The sequence below is a fragment of the Quercus lobata genome, chromosome 4, assembly GCF_001633185.2.
Source record: "Quercus lobata isolate SW786 chromosome 4, ValleyOak3.0 Primary Assembly, whole genome shotgun sequence".
NCBI classification, from domain to species: domain Eukaryota; kingdom Viridiplantae; phylum Streptophyta; class Magnoliopsida; order Fagales; family Fagaceae; genus Quercus; species Quercus lobata.
The window spans coordinates 54,164,023-54,182,631 of NC_044907.1; the positions used below are offsets into that span (position 1 = coordinate 54,164,023).

Genomic DNA, 18,609 nt, shown 5'->3' on the forward strand with positions numbered 1-18,609 from the left:
TTAAAGGAAAAAAAAAAAAAAAAAAGCTTACATATTCAGATGTTGACCAAAAACAAAGTAATATTTTTTTTAGAGAGAGTTTCTGATGATAACTTTTTATCATCAAACTAAGACATCAATCAGTTTTTGGTGGAGGCAGAGATTGAATCTTAGATCTCTTATTCAACCATCAGAGATTTTAACCATTGAGCTAACTGAAACCCACAAAAACAAAGTAATATTGGTAGTGCATAATATGACAGAGCCATCCTATTATATGGAACCCACAAATATTGATCTATTGAAGGGGCAAAGCTAGGATTTCATAATTGGAGGACCAAATTAAAGAATATAAACATTAACTATCCCAAGTTGATTTTTTTTTTATTTTTTTTTTTATTTTTTTTATTTTTAATGTGGATAGTTCGATAGATGGGAGAAGGAGGGGATTTAAACCCAAACTATCTCTATTGAAGTGTCAACCGGTTCTAATTGAGCTAATAATTCTTAGCTAAATTAGTTTTGTTTCTATTAATTATTGATGATATAATAGAGTCTACAATAATTTTATTGAACTACACGGTGGACTAAAAATAAAAAGGGTAGGAATTTCACAACCTAATTTTGGTGCTTACTAAAAAGAGTGCCTAACAAAAACATATTCGTAGCCGACCAAAGTTCAAAAAAACTAGATGAAAAAAAACCGTGAATGCCTCGAATCAATGGGCTCACATTCAAAATAGGGTTGCCACGTGGAAAAATACCGCAAGCATGTTATATCTGCATGCAAATAATTTGTACTTAATTTTCTTTTATTTTATTTATATTTATTTAATATCCTATCCCTAAAGCTAAACTCGCATAAATAATCAACGAGAAGAATAATGAATTGTCCTGCCACATCACGGAACCTAAATTGCATATCGTTGAAAAAAAACATGGATTTTGCAACACCTGAAATTACTGAATCACCCTTACATTTTCCAAAACATTGACTAACACCAACCCCTCGGTCCAACCGACTCACACCCTAACAAAACTGCTACTGTCATGTTACGAAAGAAAAAACTAACTTCACCCATAACAAAACACAAACCCAATACACCAAATCTAAATATAAAAAATAATAATCCTTAACCCTAAAATACTAGTACTTCAACCCCAAAAAAAAAAAACACACACACAAATTTACGATAATCTCAAAACATTCATTCATGTACATAAATCCAACAAATTAAAATTACTATCCTACATTAAGGACTTCAACGATCGAGCTTTCACGGGCTTCCTCATCCTCTTCTTGCCGCTATCACCGCCATCGTCCTCGTCGTCGTCGTCCACATAATCGAATTCCTCATTATCAAATTGCGAAGAGGAGGAAGGAGTAGAGCTTTGAGTAGCACCACTAACACTATTATTATTATTATTATTCACATTCTCAGCAGCAGCAACAACTTTGGCAGCACCAGCTTCTTGATGAGTGCTTTTGTTCCCATCTTCGCCTCCTCCTCCTCCTCCGCCTCCGCCACCGCTTCTATCGCCTCTTTTCCGTCCCCATAACGGGCCGAATCCTGAATAATAATAGAATTCGTAAGGGTTGGAGGCCGCGGCCGAGGAGGAGGAACCCTTCTTCGCGGCGCGGGCTCTAGCGCGGCGCGCCCCGGCGGCTGCGGCAGCAGCAGCAGCCGCAGCCGCGGAGGATTTCCGGAAGCTGATACTGCTGCTGTTGGAATTGCCGGTGTTGTAAGACCTAAGAAGATTCAAGTGGTGTTCACAAAGAGATTGCCCTTCTTTCGCTTCGTTCCTACATTGCCAACCCTTCCCATCGGTCTTTTGGCAGCACGATGAGCTTCTCTTCTCTGCTACTGCTTTCTCAAACCCATGCCCACCGAATTCATTCTCTCTCGCCCTTTGGTCCAACGCTCTGCTGCCTTTCTTCTCGACGACATCGTTATCGTTTACGGCCAGAACCATATCTTCGGCTTTCGCTGCCACCGCGTCCATCATCGACGCAACACTACACACACGAACTATTCTTAATTTTGTACACGTTTCCAGCAACAAATTTTGGAGAATTACTCGCATACGATACAACTATTTTTCGAACTGGGAATGGAAAAATAAACCCTAATAACTCCGGAAGATAAATAAAAGTATTCGGAATTGAAAGAATAGTCAAAAGGGTTTATCAGTTACCTCTCGACAGCTCCAATAGAATCGCCGAGGCTCGCATTTCCAGTGAGGCTATCATCTCCTTCGAACTGTGCGGAGCCAACAGAATAATAATAAGAGAGAATAATAAAAAATGAGGAAAACCCATTAACCTAATCGGGTGTTTGGAGCTAAATACACGATAAAAGTAAAAGAATTTAGGGTTTAGGGGAACCCTAAATGCGGCGAAGAGGCAAATAAAGAAAACCCTAGAGAAAAAATGCAGGTTGGAGAGGGAAAATGCGAAGAGAGACAAAGAGGGTTTTGGCAGATCTGCGAAAGAAAATGAAAGAAAGTGAAAGAAAATAATACCTGGTGGGTTAAAGGAAGCACATCCCATGGAGACTGGTTGAGCTGGCACACGTGTGCCTGCAGAGACTCGGGAGCTGAAGCGTGTGAGAACCAGAGCGGTGAGAGCTTCGCGTTCTTGCGGATCCTCATATTTTTCTCTCCTTTTTTTTTTTTTTTTTTTTTTTTTCCAATACAGAATAAGAGCTCGAAAAAGATAGAGATATAGATCCAAAAGAAAGATGAGGGGCTTATTTATATTTGGTAGCTCTCTCACTTTCTTGGAGGTTTTTTATTTTTATTTTTGTTTGGTGTCTGAGAAAAAGAGTGAAGAGGTTTTTGAGAGGAAGAGAGATGGCTCTCTTATTTTTTTGGTTTTTGCAGATCTCTCACACAACTCGATAATCAGGGTTTCTTATTAACTTTCTGTTGCTTTCTCGGCCCTTCATATGTTTTCGATTTTGTATCTTTTCGTTTTCACATTTTTGCCCTTAGGTTTTTCTATCATTTACGGGTTCTGTGTTTGTGTTTTGTGCGTAGGAGGGCTATGTAGGAAAAAAAATCGAAAGAAAGAAAGAAAGAAAAGCTGCCGCTATTACACGTCATGATAGTTGTCCAAAGATTTATTTATATATTTATAAAAAAAATTATATATATTGGAGAATTGAATGATCATGTGGGGACAATCCCACAGTAAGAATCGAGTGGGTGCGTTTCAAATCTCATATTTAATGTGTTTTTGGCTTTTGTATGGAGCCCAAACCAAACAAACAAAATTGCCCATTTTCATTTCATATCACTTGATGCTTTGATGCTCATAAAAATCATAAAAATTAGGGTGAAGGGTATTTTTGGAAAATGGTATATGTTTGTATATTTTAAAAGGTTTAAAAATATCCACATGAAACCTAACACTTTCATTTTTATTTTTTATTTTTTAATTACATTTTTGGGTGTGTGGCTTTCCTAGAATAGAGGGAAAGAGAGAGTGAATCCTACGCGCGAGGATAGAGGGAAGTGGCAAACAGAGTTGGCCCACATGGAAAGCGTTGGATGAGTTTACTTGGCAATGCGTCCCATCTGATTTAGCAACAAATGGACGGCTCTGTTGGGCCGTATTGGGACTGATAACAAACAACTGCAGCTAAATGCATGAAAACTTAGAGAGAATCAGATTCCTAAACCAAAACCCCCCGATTAGGTTTTTTGTTACATATCATATATATATATATATATATGTTTTAGTAACACTCTTATAACGTGTCGTTTGCTGCTATAGGGTTCATTTTTAAGTGATAGGCACATTATTAATTATTAAAGTTTGTTAATCACATTAATTAATATGATTATGGAAAACAAAATAAATAAATTTGTACTACAAAAGCATGTAGCTGATGATATCACTATGAGGACCCTGCCATTCATTAACAGTGTAAGTGAAAACAGTGGGAGTTGTATTGGAATCCCAATATTGGTCAAAACAAAATGAATTGCTTTTATGAAAATTTTTACATTTTGGTGAAAAAAGGGTATCTATAAAACAATGGAAAATATATATATATAGAAAACCGTGTACTTTTCTTTCTGTTATATAGAATAATAACATGACACTAGTCCCTGTTTATGACTGGTCTTGTTTATGTAATTTTTTAGATATTTATTATGAGACTTATTAGGTTCCACATACTCTAAAATTAACCACTCTGTAAAATGAGTACTAAACACAACAAGCACTGGTGGGGGACAATATTAATAAAGGGTTACACAACTTTTCACCAGATTTTGGTTAAAATTTTTTTAAGCACCACACCCTTTTCTTTCCTTATTTTTTTCCCCTCATTGTATGATTTATATGTCTTTGTAGTATTTTTGAGCTAGTTCTTAGCTTGGCTTAGAAAAACAATGTGGCATTCAATTTACTCAAATAAATTTATGCTATAATAGCAGAAGCAAACAAATCAACCGTTGAGAATTACCTTATAAAGAATCATAAAAGAACCATTTAATTTATCCTCGGCTCTCTGTTTGTTCCCTTAAAAACCATTAATTCTCAAGCTGGAGATATGTTTCCAAGAACTCAAAAGCAGCTGAACATCATTACATTAGCATTGGTAAAATTTTCAACAATTGCCCATCACTTCAAGTATAAAGTATAGTGCTTAAAATAATCAGATAATAGGCGCATCCAAGGTGAAACTTGGCACAAATTAACTAGCTACCCCCTCCTTTGCGGCTTATATATATTATATTCCTTTCCTTAGTTGATACAGAATATCACTCTTGAATCTGGAATTTTACATTAACAGGTATATCATGTTTGGACCAAAAGTGTAGCAATATTGCTAAAGCTATGTTACTCTGGTTTAATCCTCACTGTATATAATTAACAGAAAATATTATGTCCTTTCTTTCTTACCTGGTACGATCTTCCTCTCTCTGCAAATTCTGAAAACATTTTAATTTCACTTCAAAATTATGCCTTCTAGGTTTTCTTCTATTTCTGCAGTGGTTTCCTACAGGGTAAAGAGCAAGACAGACAAAAATCAGCACCATGAACAGCAATACAGATTCAAGTTCTTCATGTTATTAGTTCGATGGAAATACAGTCAAAAAATTTCTGATCGATGTAGATTGTTTAACAGAATTTTAAAATCTGCAAAAAGATGCTTTTAAAGAATGTAAGTGCAGACTACCCTAAAACCCACACCTCATTAAACAGAAAGAAATCAAAATCATTAAGACAGGGCAAACCCTTTTTCAGACACAAATTGTGATCAATATTCAATACGATATATATGTTTGGTAAGGTAGAAAACAAACATAGAAAGAAAGAACTAAAAGAAAAAACATGGAAATTATAAACAGCTTAACTCTCAGTTGAAATTTATATAGATTTCTCCAACCAAATCGAATTTAATGAAAAACTTAGATGTCAGATTTTTCCTTATGCTTTCCTAAAGTAGAAACTGAGTAAAACATCTAGCATTTGAGAAAAAATCTACTCCGATATTGTCGGCAACAATGGCCCGGACTTAAATAGCAGAGCAGAGAAAGCAGAGAAAGTTTGCGGTTTCTATAACAGAACTACTTCAACAGAGTTGACATGAAGGCACTAGCAAGTTTAACTTGAGCTACTGCTCCAAGATACAACTTTTTATTTATTATCAAACCATGAAAACCCTAAACTTTTGTAATGTAAATTATCAAACCCAACTGAACTTCGAAAAGAAACTTAGCTAGTAAATTTTCCATCCGAAAGATCTGGCCAGATAAGAAGATTTTGCTTGGTGTTTCTTAAAGAAATGGCCTATCTAAATCATGGGTCTGATTAAACACCCTGAAGCAGAGCTATAGAAAAAAGAGTTAAATGGCAGAGAAACGTGATTTAGGGTTGATGAAAAATGCAACTTTTGAAATAATGTGTAACCCTAAACCTAAATTTTGAATGCAAACGAAATAATAGAAAGATAGAACAGGAAGAATGAAAAGATGGATTTTGATTGAGTGGAAATAGAATCTTTTATTTCAGAGAGGAAGAGCTTTTCAGAGAGGGCAGTTCTTATAAGGTTGGAGTTTGGGATTCAGCTGTCTGTAGTGGAGGTTCTGATAGGGTTTTATTTTATATATATAATATAAAAATATATATATATGGGTTGGACTTGAAATAGGATTTTGAGAAATGGGTTTGTGTCAATTTTTACTTTTATTTTGATATATTCACCGGGTAAAGATGAGTTGAAGTTTTAAACATGTATTTCTGGGCAGAGGCTCTCTTTATTGTAACTTGCTGGTCAATGTGCCATAGTTCTCACAAACTGATCTGGTTTGACTACTGACCATCTCATGCCTTACACAAGCCACTGCGGTAAGGCCTTTTTTCTTGCTGGAAGCCTGCGTGTGTTTGTGTATGTGGGTGCGTGATGAGAGAGAAAGAAAGAGAGAGAGAATGAAAGAGTGTGTGTGTATCCATTTGTTTATTTCTTTTTACCTTTGCAATTGCTCCGATGTGCTATGATGTTGCAACCTGTACCTCAGCCTACAACACATAGAGTGTTGCACATCCGACAAACCAGCACTATTTTTCATAATTTTTGTTTGTACGTGTAACTCACAGAGTCATGCCACAGATATAATAAATTGACATGTCTATAATTTCTTTTTCTTTTTTAAATTTTATTAAAAAAAATACAGAATTATTCCTCTAACGTGATTTGGGTAAATTTCGCAAGGAAAGAATCACTTATTTCCTTTTATATTTATATTGTATTAAAAAATAGGTTGGTTGAAAATATAGTTATATTTAAAAAGATAATTTAAAAAAAAAGGTAAATAAATCAAATAATATTATACTTTTGATCCCTAAAACTTGAAATTATTTTTATTTTTGTACCTTAAATTGAGAATTTTGATTTTAATCCCCAAGTTTAATTTTTTTTTCTTTTCAAAACAATCATTTTGTTGATTTAATTCCATAAATAACCTAGTCATTAAGTGCCAAATATAAGTCAAACCATGTGACCACATTACTCATTTTTGCCGTGTTATTTTCCACTTCACCCAAATAAATAAAATGGAAAATTATCAAACTATAGAAATCAAAGAAGAGAGAAAACAAATGTGCATATCTCTCTATCTCTCATCTGCTTACCACTATCATTGGTGGATTTAATTTGTCGATCTTGGCACCAACTTCCATCCATTTCTCTATTCCTCTTTATTTAGAAGTGCTACATGTACAATATATTTACAATACTTTCACAACAAATCAGTAGTAAATTGTTACTGTTTCTAATTTTAATCTACAACTTAAATTACTTTTTTACCCACTCGTAACAGCTAATAATAACTTGCCACTTAAAATTTGTTGTGAATGTATTATGAAAATATCATGGATATAGCATCTCTCTCTCTCTCTCTCTCTCTCTCTCTCTCTCTCTCTCTCTGGTTGAACCCCCTTCTCTAGCACCCCCCCTTCTTTTTTTCCTTTACTATTTTCTTTTGGATTTTGGGTAGGTCTATGAAGGTGGTTTTAGTTTAATCGATTCACCATGGGTTAAGGAAGGATTATGTCAAGAGATTTGGGGATGGGTTTTGGTTTGTAAATTGTTTTTGTTCACCCTTAATTCGTGTGCCGGACTTCGAAAATTACAAAAATATTAACTTTTAACCATAGGGCTACAGAAACATTTAAAGTGACATGGCACAACCTATTCGGACATCGGAATACTCAAAGTGCCTTTTTAGGTCAAAATGACCAAAATGCTTCTAGTCAACCTTAGGTTAATCAAAAGTCAAAGTTGGTCAAAATTACTCCAAAACTACATTTTTCGTGCTTTTACATCAAACTCGAGCTATTCAGATATTTTTGGCAACTTTGACCAAGTTTGACCCGAGGTTGACTCTCAAGGGCACTAGAAACTCTAATTTCAATCTAACTGTTAGAATGAGTTGAAACCAATGCCATAATAATAATAATAATAACCCTTGACCCCTCAAAAGTTTATAATAATAATAATAATAATAAGATTTTTGGGTAACTTGGAGCATTTTCTGGGCAGATTCTCTCTCTCTCTCTCTCTCTCCAAAACACACACAAAAACCATTAATTTCTCACCTCTTCCCAACAACTAAGAGGTAGTGTTCTTGCTCCTGTCTTCCTCTCCTTGGTCTTGATACCTTGGATTTGAGGTTTAGGGGTGTAGATGTAGCTTTTTAGCTACTATTTACACCCAATTAATTTTATAGCTTTTTATTGCTTTATAACATGTTTCACAATTTTTCCTAGTATATCTCTTGCTTTATCTTGCCTCCTAACATGTTTTATAGCTTTTCTAGCATGTCCACTTGCTTTCTAGCATGTTTTATTGCTTTGATTCTGTTGGCCAAGCCTTCTTGGGTTAGGATATGTCTAAATTTCTTGTTTGTGCTTAGATCTACGTGTTTATGTATCTCTCACCGTGTTTGTGTTTAGATCTACATGTTCATGTGTTCAAAGCTTTGTTTGGATGCTATGCCTAGTGCTTTTTATAGCTTTATATCTCTCGTTGGTTCCTTTTTCTTGTGCTTTAGCTTTTGGGTAGGGTGTAGATTTAGATCTAGTGGTCTAGGCTTACATACGTACACCCAAGTTTCTCAAAGAAGGGTTTGGATTACTTTCCTTTATGTATGTGTTTTGTTTGCTCTTTTCCATGTGTTTATGGTCGGATCCATGCTTGTTTGCTTAGATCTAGGCCTTTACCTTGTTCTCATCCATTTTCCCTTTGTGGGTTTGTGCTTGTTGGTCTTTGGGGCCACTTTGTTTGTTTGGTTGCATCCGTCCTCTTTGGTGGTTTGTTTGGATGCAACCATGTTTGGGAGTACATCTTTGTGATGTTTGGCTTGCTTGCCGCTCGCCTTTCTCTCTTTTGCTTAGTTTTGCAAGTTAGGGTTTCTCATGTTAGCCCCTTTGTGTGCCTTACAACATGTTTACCCTTCCCCTTTGTGTGATACCCTGCTTGCTATGCTTGCTTTGTGCCATCTTGTTTGGCATTCCTTGGTTTTGCTTGCATCCTTGCATCTTTGTTTATGCGTTCATGCATGTGTCTTTATATTCTTATTTGTGTCATCAAGCCTAGTTCCTACTTACAATCTCGTGCGGGTTCACACCCATCTTTTGTACACGAGATCCAGAGTCCCTTTTAGGAACTTTGCATGATGGCAAATGCGTTGTCTGTACTCCAATATAGTGAAACTATGGACACCAAATCCAAACCTACATTTGTCCTTTTAGGACACCCTCTTTTGATTGTTAACATGGTTGTTTGATAACATGCTTATTTGCCCCATTGTGTACTTTCTTTCCTTGTTTGCCCCTTTGTGTGCTTTCTTTGTTATCTCTTTTGCTTGTCTGTTGACCTTGTGTTTTCTTTATTGTTGCATGTACATGCTTGGAGCGAGGGCACAACTTCCAAAATGCAAGCTAAAAAGGGCAAGAATGCAAGCAAGAATATGCAAACCCAAAAAGGGCAATATTCAGTAGATTAGGAGGTCTAACCTCCCCGTATGGTTATTTCTTTCTCTCTTAGCCTTTTCTTAAGAACTTTGTATCTAGATTAGGGCTTCCCTTTCCTTGTATCTAGATTTGGGCCGCATTCTTAGGGTATGGCAATGTCTGTTTATATTTCCTGTACCTTGTTGGGCCATACCTTTTGGATGTAAGCTTGTATGCTTTATCTTTCTTGTCCTTTGCTTGGGCCGCGTTCCTTGGGTATGGCAATATTTGTTTACTTTTCCCGTACCTTGTTGGGCTACCCTTGGAACGTTGACAACGTCTGCTTTACTTTTCCTGCATTGTATGTTTGCATTGTGCATGGTGTATGTGTATATATATATATATATATATATATATATGTATGTATGTATCTGCTTACTTGTGGGTGGTTATGCACTTTGTATGATGGACTCTCATGGTTAGAAGAGCGACCCTCTTGTGATCATGGGTGCTTTTGACCTTGTAGTGGGAGTATGCACTCAAGGCGACTATTGTCGGTGCATATTCGTGCTATATTGTGTGCGTGATCATCATGGTATGTTTTTCTCGATCCATGTCAGCTAGTGACATTAGTTTCCCCATGTATGCGACATGCATAAACATGTTCGATGCTTTGGAGAGTTTTAACTTGCCTTAGTATGAACATATTGATGCCTGTTGTATACACATGCACGAAACCCTACCGATGCGCCATAGTGCATCAAACGCGAGCCAGATTTTCACCGTGAAAATGGGGCACCTTTGTTGCCATATTCTCACAATGAAAGCTTGATGAGGATGGTGTTTTGTGTGCTATGATGCACCAGAGGCGAAATACTGTCGGATTTTCGTCGTCAAAATTTGACAACAATTCCAAAATGCACTAGCAAAGCATTGATTAAGACCACACCCCTTCCAAAATCAAACCTCAAAGCCCAATATTGTTAAAGCCCCAAAAGCTAACGTCAATAGCTTGTTTTTAATTGCTAATGTCCGAAAATTAAGATTTTATCAAAACAAAGGATTGTGTTCAGACAAGCGTTATAAGGTGCCTAATACCTTCCCTACACGTAAATAGACTTCCGAACTCAAGAATCAAGATTTTTTACCCATTCGTATTATATTAGGAAAAACGACATTTTTCTTAGTCTAGGATTGGTAATAAAATCAAATAGAGTCAAATGACCAATCACACATTGGAAAAAACTCAATGATTGGTGGTGCTTCACTTCACCTTTGTTGAATCAATAGGTTTTAAATTAAAAGATTAAAACTGACTCCATTCCATTAACACCTGCATTGTCACGATGGGTGGTCAACTGCTACCAGGCATCAACATGGTCAAATGAACAAGTATATGCTATAATTAGATAGGATTGTAGTCATGGATATTGTTTGGTTTATTGTCTTTTGAGAAGGCTTGTGCACCACTAACTTTGGTGGTTGTAATTAATGGTTTGTAAGGGGGTGGCAATTTAAATCGTGGGCTCAAAAAGTTAAAGGATAGGATCAATTGGGTTTGTTGGCAATGAGGGTGGGTCCATTTATGTGATTTGGTGGCTTAGATTTGCAATTAGGAATCGGGTGATTTGAGACTCTGACAGATTTAGTTCGATGATAGGCTAGATAAATAATGGGTTGGTAGTGAATTTTGTTTTTGTTTTTTGGTTTGCTATCTAGGGTCTTAGGGTGGTTTGGTCTCAATGATAGTGATGTGGTTTAAGATTGCAACAATTTTGGGGGGGTGGGGGGGTGGGGAGGGAGGCTAATTGGATTGTGCACTTAAGGTGTTTTTGATTTGGTATGAATAAGGTTTCCAAATTTAGTGAATGAGATTGCATTCGAATGAAAAATTAGTTAAATTGGTTGGTTTCATGAGGCATCCTTCTTGCAAGAGCTCAAATGTTAGTTTGAAACTTGGAAGGATGTTCATGATTAAATTCCAACTTGCCCAAAACCCCACCAAATTATGTATATACATTTTTGAGAAAAACTTAATGGGTTTTAAGGAGATAAATGAGCTAGAGATTGAAAAAAAAAAAAAAGGATAGGAATAATGTATGAGAAAAGGAAAAGAAAAAGAAAATAGAAATATGTATTTTATTTCATTTCATTAATATATTGAATAAAAGGCTAAGTTCGATTAAGTAATGCTTAAAATGATGACTTAGATGGCTTAAGTTGCATTTAACGAAAGTTATAGTAATAGATTTAGATGATATGACCATTTAGGAAACGGGATCGAATTTAGTGGACTAAAATGAAAAATCTCAAACTTAAAGGATCACCCCTAACTTGAAGGGTAAAATTTGTAACTTAATATTAAAAAAAAAAAAAAAAAAAAAAAAAAAAAAAAAAGCCAAAACAAATAAATTTAATTTTTTTTATGACTAATTAAATGATACAAAAAATAAATAAATGATATTTTTTGATGGTAATATCTAATCCATCCCATCAAAAATGTTCTAATAGAACTTTTATGATAATGTACTAGTCCACTATAAAAAGATATAATAATCAAATTTTCATAGAATTGTTGAAGGTGATTGGCCAAATGGTCAATGTCTTACTCTCTATTGATTCAATTGGCACAAATTCTTGAGTTCAAACTATCAAAATATGAAATTGGTTCTCGAGAAACTTACCTCCTTAAACTAGTTAAGAGTGCTTGAAGTCTCTCATTCTTCTAACACTCACTTCCTTAGCACTTGACGGAGTGTTTGTAGTTCCACATGCTTAAACCACCTGAGTGAGTTTCGATAGCTCCCTATCCCAAATAAATAAATGACACTTTTTAGATGGAAATCCCTAATCCACCCAAGCAAAAATATAAAAATAGAAGGTGAGTGGCCTAATGGCCAATTTCATACTCTAATTTGATGCAATTGGGACAAATTCTTGAGTTTAACTAATCATAATATGGAATTGGTTCTTTAGAAACTTACCTCCTTAAACCGCTTGAGAGAGTTCTTGAAGTCTACCATTCTTATGACACCCACTTCTTAGCACTTGACAGAGTGTCTGTAGTCCCCCATCCTTTGTTTAGGCCTCCAAAGCACAAGATTAGACACTGGTTCTACCATGTGTTCCACATGCTCAAACCACCCAAAGGAGCATTTGTAGCCTATATCCCAAATAAATAAATGACATTTTTTAAACAAAAATCCCTAACCCACCCAATCAAAAACATATACATAGAACTCTTATGGTAATGTAGTAGTCCACCATAAAAAGATACAATAACTCAATTTTCATTGAATTGACGAAGATAAGTGGTCTAATGGACAATTTCTTACTATATTTTGATTAAATTGGAATAAATTACTGAGTTCAAATCATTAGAATATGAAATTGGTTCTCTAGGAACTTACCTCCTTAAATTACTCTAGAGATTGTTTGAAATCTCTTGTTCTTATGACACCCACTTCTTAGCACTTGACGAAGTGTCTATAGCCCTGCATCCTTTGTCTAGGCCTCCAAAGCATAAGATTAGATATTGATTTTGCTTTAGGTAGGTGTTCCACAGGCTTAAACCACCTAAGGGATTTTTTGTATCCCCTATCCCATATTATGTCTCAGTTAAGCATTAGGTCCTTTACCACTCAAGTAGGGTCACCAAATTATTGAAGGTGAGTGGCCTAATAGTCAATGTCTTACTCTCAGTTGATTCAATCGGCACAAATTCTTGAGTTTAAACCATTAAAAGTATGAAATTGGTTCTCGAGAAACTTACCTCCTTATACTAGTTAAGAGTGCTTGAAGTCTCTCATTCTTCTAACACTTACTTCCTTAGCACTTGACGGAGTGTTTGTAATCCCCATCCTTTGTCTAGGCCTCCAAAACATAAGATTAGACATTGATTCCGCTATAGGTAGGTGTTCCACATGCTTAAACCACCTAAGTGAGTTTCTGTAGCCCCCTATCCCAAATAAATAAATGACATTTTTTAGATAGAAATCCCTAATCCACCCAATAAAAGAAATATGAAAATAGAACCCTTAAGATAATGTAGTAGTCCACCATATATATAACTTAATTTTCATTCGAAGGTGAGTGGCCTAATGGCCAATTTCTTACTCTCATTTGATGCAATTGGAACAAATTCTTGAGTTTAAATAATCAAAATATGAAAATGGTTCTCTAGAAACTTACCTCCTTAAACCACTTGAGAGAGCGCTTGAAGTCTACCGTTCTTATAATGCCCACCTCCTTAGCGCTTGATGGAGTGTTTGTAATCCCAATCCTTTGTCTAGGCCTCCAAAGCATAAGATTAGACATTGATTCCGCTATAGGTAGGTGTACCACATGCTTAAACCACCTGAGTGAGTTTCTGTAGCCCCCTATCCCAAATAAATAAATGACATTTTTTAGATGGAAATCCCTAATCCACCCAATCAAAAATATAAAAATAGAACCCTTATGGTAATGTTAGTCCACCATATATATAACTTAATTTTCATTCGAAGGTGAGTGGCCTAATGGCCAATTTCTTACTCTCATTTGATGCAATTGGGACAAATTCTTGAGTTTATATAATCATAATATGAAATTGGTTCTCTAGAAACTTACCTCCTTAAACCACTTGAGAGAGTGCTTGAAGCCTACAATTCTTATGACACCCACTTCCTTAGCACTTGACAGAGTGTCTGTAGTCCCCCATCCTTTGTCTAGGCCTCCAAAGCACAAGATTAGACATTGATTCTACTATGTGTTCCACTTGCTCAAACCACCCGAGGGAGTGTCTGTAGCCCCTATTCCAAATAAATTAATGGCATTTTTTTGACGGAATTACCTAAATCACCCAATCAAAAACATAATAATAGAACTTTTATGGTAATATAGTAGTCGACCATAAAAAGATATAATAACTCAATTTTCATGGAATTGTCAAAGGTGAGTGGCCTAATGGCCAGTTTCTACTGTCATTTGATTTAATTGGGACAAATTCTTGAGTTCAAATTACCAGAATATGAAATTAGTTCTCTAGGAACTTACCCCCTTAAACCACTTGAGAGATTGCTTGAAGTCTCCCATTATTATGACACCCACTTTCTTAGCACTCGACAGAGTGTGCCTATAGTCCCCCATCCTTTGCCTAAAACTCCAAAGTACAAGATTAGATATTGATTCTGTTATGTGTTCCACATGCTTAAACCACCCAAGGGAGTGTTTGTAGCCTATATCCTAAATAAATAAATGACATTTTTTAGACAAAAATCCCTAACCCACCCAATCAAAAACATATTCATAGAACTCTTATGGTAATGTAGCAATCCACCATAAAAAGATACAATAACTCAATTTTCATAGAATTGTTGAAGATGAGTGGCCTAATGGATAATTTCTTACTATCTTTTGATTCAATTGGGATAAATTCTTGAGTTCAAATCATTAGAATATGAAATTGGTTTTCTAGGAACTGACCTCCTTAAATCACTTGAGAGATTGTTTGAAATCTCTTGTTCTTATGACACCCACTTCTTAGCCCTTGACGGAGTGTTTGTAGTCGTCCACCCTTTGTTTAGGCCTCCAAAGTACAAGATTAGACATTGATTCTGCTTTAGGTAAGTGTTCCACAAGTTTAAACCACCTAAGAGAGTTTTTGTAGCCCCCAATCCCATACTATGTCTCAGTCAAGCATTAGTTCCTCTACCACTCAAGTAGGGTCACCAAACCCTTTTCTTAGAGAGAGAGAGAGAGAGAGAGAGAGAGAACTCATAGTAGCTTAGACAACGAAGCATAGTTTGGAAATACTTTTTATGTTTCTTAAAAATCTCCCAATTTCCATAATAACTTAATAAAGAAAATAAAGACTAATTTGGAATGAATTTTTCATTTCAATAGTATTAAAAGCTATATTGTTTTGAGAAGCACTAGTCTAGAATTGATTAAAAAAAAAATCTAGAGCATACTTGAATAATGAAATAAGACATCATCATATTTTACCGTTTTAAATTAGTAGAAATTTAAAACTTTGAATTATCCCTTAAGCTATTTTGACCACAAAATAGCTCAAAAAAAGAAGAAGATAAAATCCATAATATACCTTCAAAGAAATCTAAAAATTGAAACAATAAGGCTGAAAAATTGAGCCCTTTAATCGGCACTTTGATTGGGGTTTAGAATGTTGATCAACATGCATAACCCTTTCATCAGCACTTCAGGGCTTAGATGTAAAATTTTGATTGGCTTGCTCACTTTTTTTGTAAAAATAAATTCATAATAATTAGTATCATACAATACACAATACATATCTTATAACCCGTATTGAATTCAATGAAAAAAAAATTGTATCTTATGTATATATTACCCATGTTCATGAATGGTACGATACATAGATGTGTATTGTATATATTATAGTATTAGGTGATACGTAGAAAAGTGGATTGAAATTTTTTTGGGGGGGGGGGGTAGGGATGGCAATTTTGCCCCGTCCCTTTCCGCTTCGCCCTGTGTGGGTTTTCCCTACCCCGTAAAGGTGGTGGGGCGGGGATGCGGTAAGATTTTAGCTCCACACCACGGGGCGGGGCGAGGATGAATTTAAACTTTATAAACCCAACCCATCCCGCCCCTCCCCGTCCCTATCCTGCCCCGCGTTGTTAAGGGTTATAATTGTAAATTTTTCATACTCTAAAACCCTACTATTTAAACAAACATATCAATATTAACTTATTTTATTCTACCTAATGTGGTTCTCTGTCTTTATTTTGTTATGTGTTATACTATGAGTTTTTTTTTTTTTTTTTTGGTGATTGTCTTGTTAAACACTCGGATATATTATTCAAATTTTTTCTAAAAATTGATTTGATTTGATGGGATAAATTTAGTTATTATTTCAAGTATATTTTTATTAATGAAATAGGTTTCATTAAAAAAATTGTACTAGTTGTAGCGCAAATTAACAAAAAATAGAGTTTTATGGGATGGGGTGGGGCTTCATAGGGCCCCAAGAGACGGGGACGGGGTGAGAAAGTTTTCCTCGTCATGCAGGGTGGGGTGGGGATGGGTAAGACAAAACCATACGGAGCGGGGACGAAAATCCCATCCTTCAACCCCACCCCGCCCCATTGCCATCCTGCGGAAGGGGGGAGGGGGGGATTGGAGGGGTTAAATTTGTGCTTTGACTTGAGTTCTACTTATTGGACTTATTTTTTAGCACAAAACTATTGGGCTGCATAATTGAGCACAATTTGATAATATGTCGATGAGTGTTTTTATCCTTTCTCCCTCCACAACATTTACACCACACACGTGAGCCTAATATTAAAAAATTAAGATTTATATTTTTTAACACGAATGCGTGCATGTGCGCACACACATGCACATGTGTGCATGCGTGTAAAAAAATCAAGAGAATTAATCCTCTTTTTAAATTTTAAAATGGATACAAAAGTTGTTCATATAGTTTGCTTTGAACTTACACACAAAATATCCAAAAAGAAAAATAATTAATGATTCTTTATTTTACATGATCAGTTTGCATGTAGAGAAAACAACAATTATGAAAAAAATAAATAAAAAATTATAGAATAATTTTATTAAAATCTTACCTTTTTTTTTTTGTCTAAAAAATCATTGAATCCAGAGGCTTGGGACAAATTTATAATTTTTTTTTTGGACCACCCTAAATTAAAAATTTTGAACCTTCTAAAAGAATCCCAACAACAAACCAATTTAATTTAAAATATGTGGAAAAAAAAAAGACAAGCCCAACAATAAAAATTAATAAATTGTTGATTTTAAATTTCAAAAAAAGAAAATTAAGTAGGCAGTAAAGTGTAAACACTTAAAGAGAATTAAATGTGAGTTAGTGGAAATGAAGCATTGGGAGTGAAGACAATTTTTATTTTTAAATAATTGTATTGTTGTGTTGAATTATTAATAGAGTAATGCAAAAGGCACAACAAAAATTTTTCTTAATGAATTACAAAGACCAATATATTGTCAAAATTGAGATGAATTTTTAAACAAAATAATTGAAAAGAGTAAAGACAAAAACTAATAAATGATAAATTAAAGTATTCTAAGTAATAATAATAAAAGTACACTTTATAACAATAATTAATAAATTTATTATAGTAAGAGGCAATAGATGATTTCCAAGATTTGATCTTAACAACTATAATTAATATCTTCATTATATTAAGAAGAAAAAATATTTCCAATGAACTTATAATTTATCATTTATTCTCTTTCTAGTACTATAGATAAATTATGATAAGAAAATCACGAGTTTCACAAGATTCATTTCCTACCTAAAAAGAACTTGTGTTAACTTGAAAATTCTTCCTTCGGATCATGGGTTGCAAGACAAGATCTCCTCTTATCATCCTAAATATTCCTATGATCAAGATAAAATACGAAAATATTATTTACAAAGAGGACCTTATAAAGCTCTTCAACATGAATTTAAATGAACCCCCTAAAAATTATTCCTGGAGCTGCAACATTTGAATCAATTGTTCCTCCCCACGCCTCACCTCCCTTCTTTTGAGGATTAAGTCAAAATTTTGAATGTTTAAATTGTAAAAAGTTAGTTTATATATATATACACACACACTTTTATTTCTTTTCTTCCTTTCTTTTTTTGGCTATAAAGTACTATTTTCGTTCCATTTACCTACTGGCTTTTATCACATTTTGGTTGAATAAGAGACCTGAGGTTCAATGTTTGACTGCACCAAAATGTGATAAAAGCTAGTAGGTAAATGGAACGAAAATAGTACTTAATAGCCAAAAAAAGAAAGGAAGAAAAGAAATAAAAGTGTATATATATATAAATATAAATATATATATATATATATAATAGTTATCAATTAGTGCCTCAAAGAAAAGTAGATAGAAAATGCAAATTTGTTAGATGCATTACGTTTATATTGAGATTTGAGAGTACATAAGTACAAATTGAGCACTGCATTTCAGGCACGAAATAAGGTTTCAAAAGTCACCAACTACACCATTAGCATTTACATTGGTGGAACCATATTTTTAGCTTTTAGATACTCAAAAATTTACATTATCTATTTTAATACCTGTTGATGACCATTTTGGAAGCCCAAGTAGAAAGGAGAAGCCTAGCAGCATGGACATAAAAGAATTGGTAAATGGATAGAAAACCCATT

At 34.8% G+C, this 18,609-nt stretch overlaps 1 protein-coding gene across 1 annotated transcript; it reads right to left on the bottom strand.

Annotated features, from left to right (window-relative positions):
- Positions 1-905: 905 nt before the first annotated feature.
- Positions 906-2,910, bottom strand: LOC115986986 (putative lysozyme-like protein). Its single transcript, XM_031110424.1, has 3 exons — positions 2,503-2,910; positions 2,176-2,240; positions 906-1,996 (listed from the first exon to the last, which is right to left on the bottom strand). The coding sequence occupies exons 1-3, from the start codon at positions 2,629-2,631 to the stop codon at positions 1,228-1,230; spliced, it is 963 nt and encodes a 320-aa protein (XP_030966284.1). The 5' UTR covers positions 2,632-2,910; the 3' UTR covers positions 906-1,227.
- Positions 2,911-18,609: the final 15,699 nt, after the last annotated feature.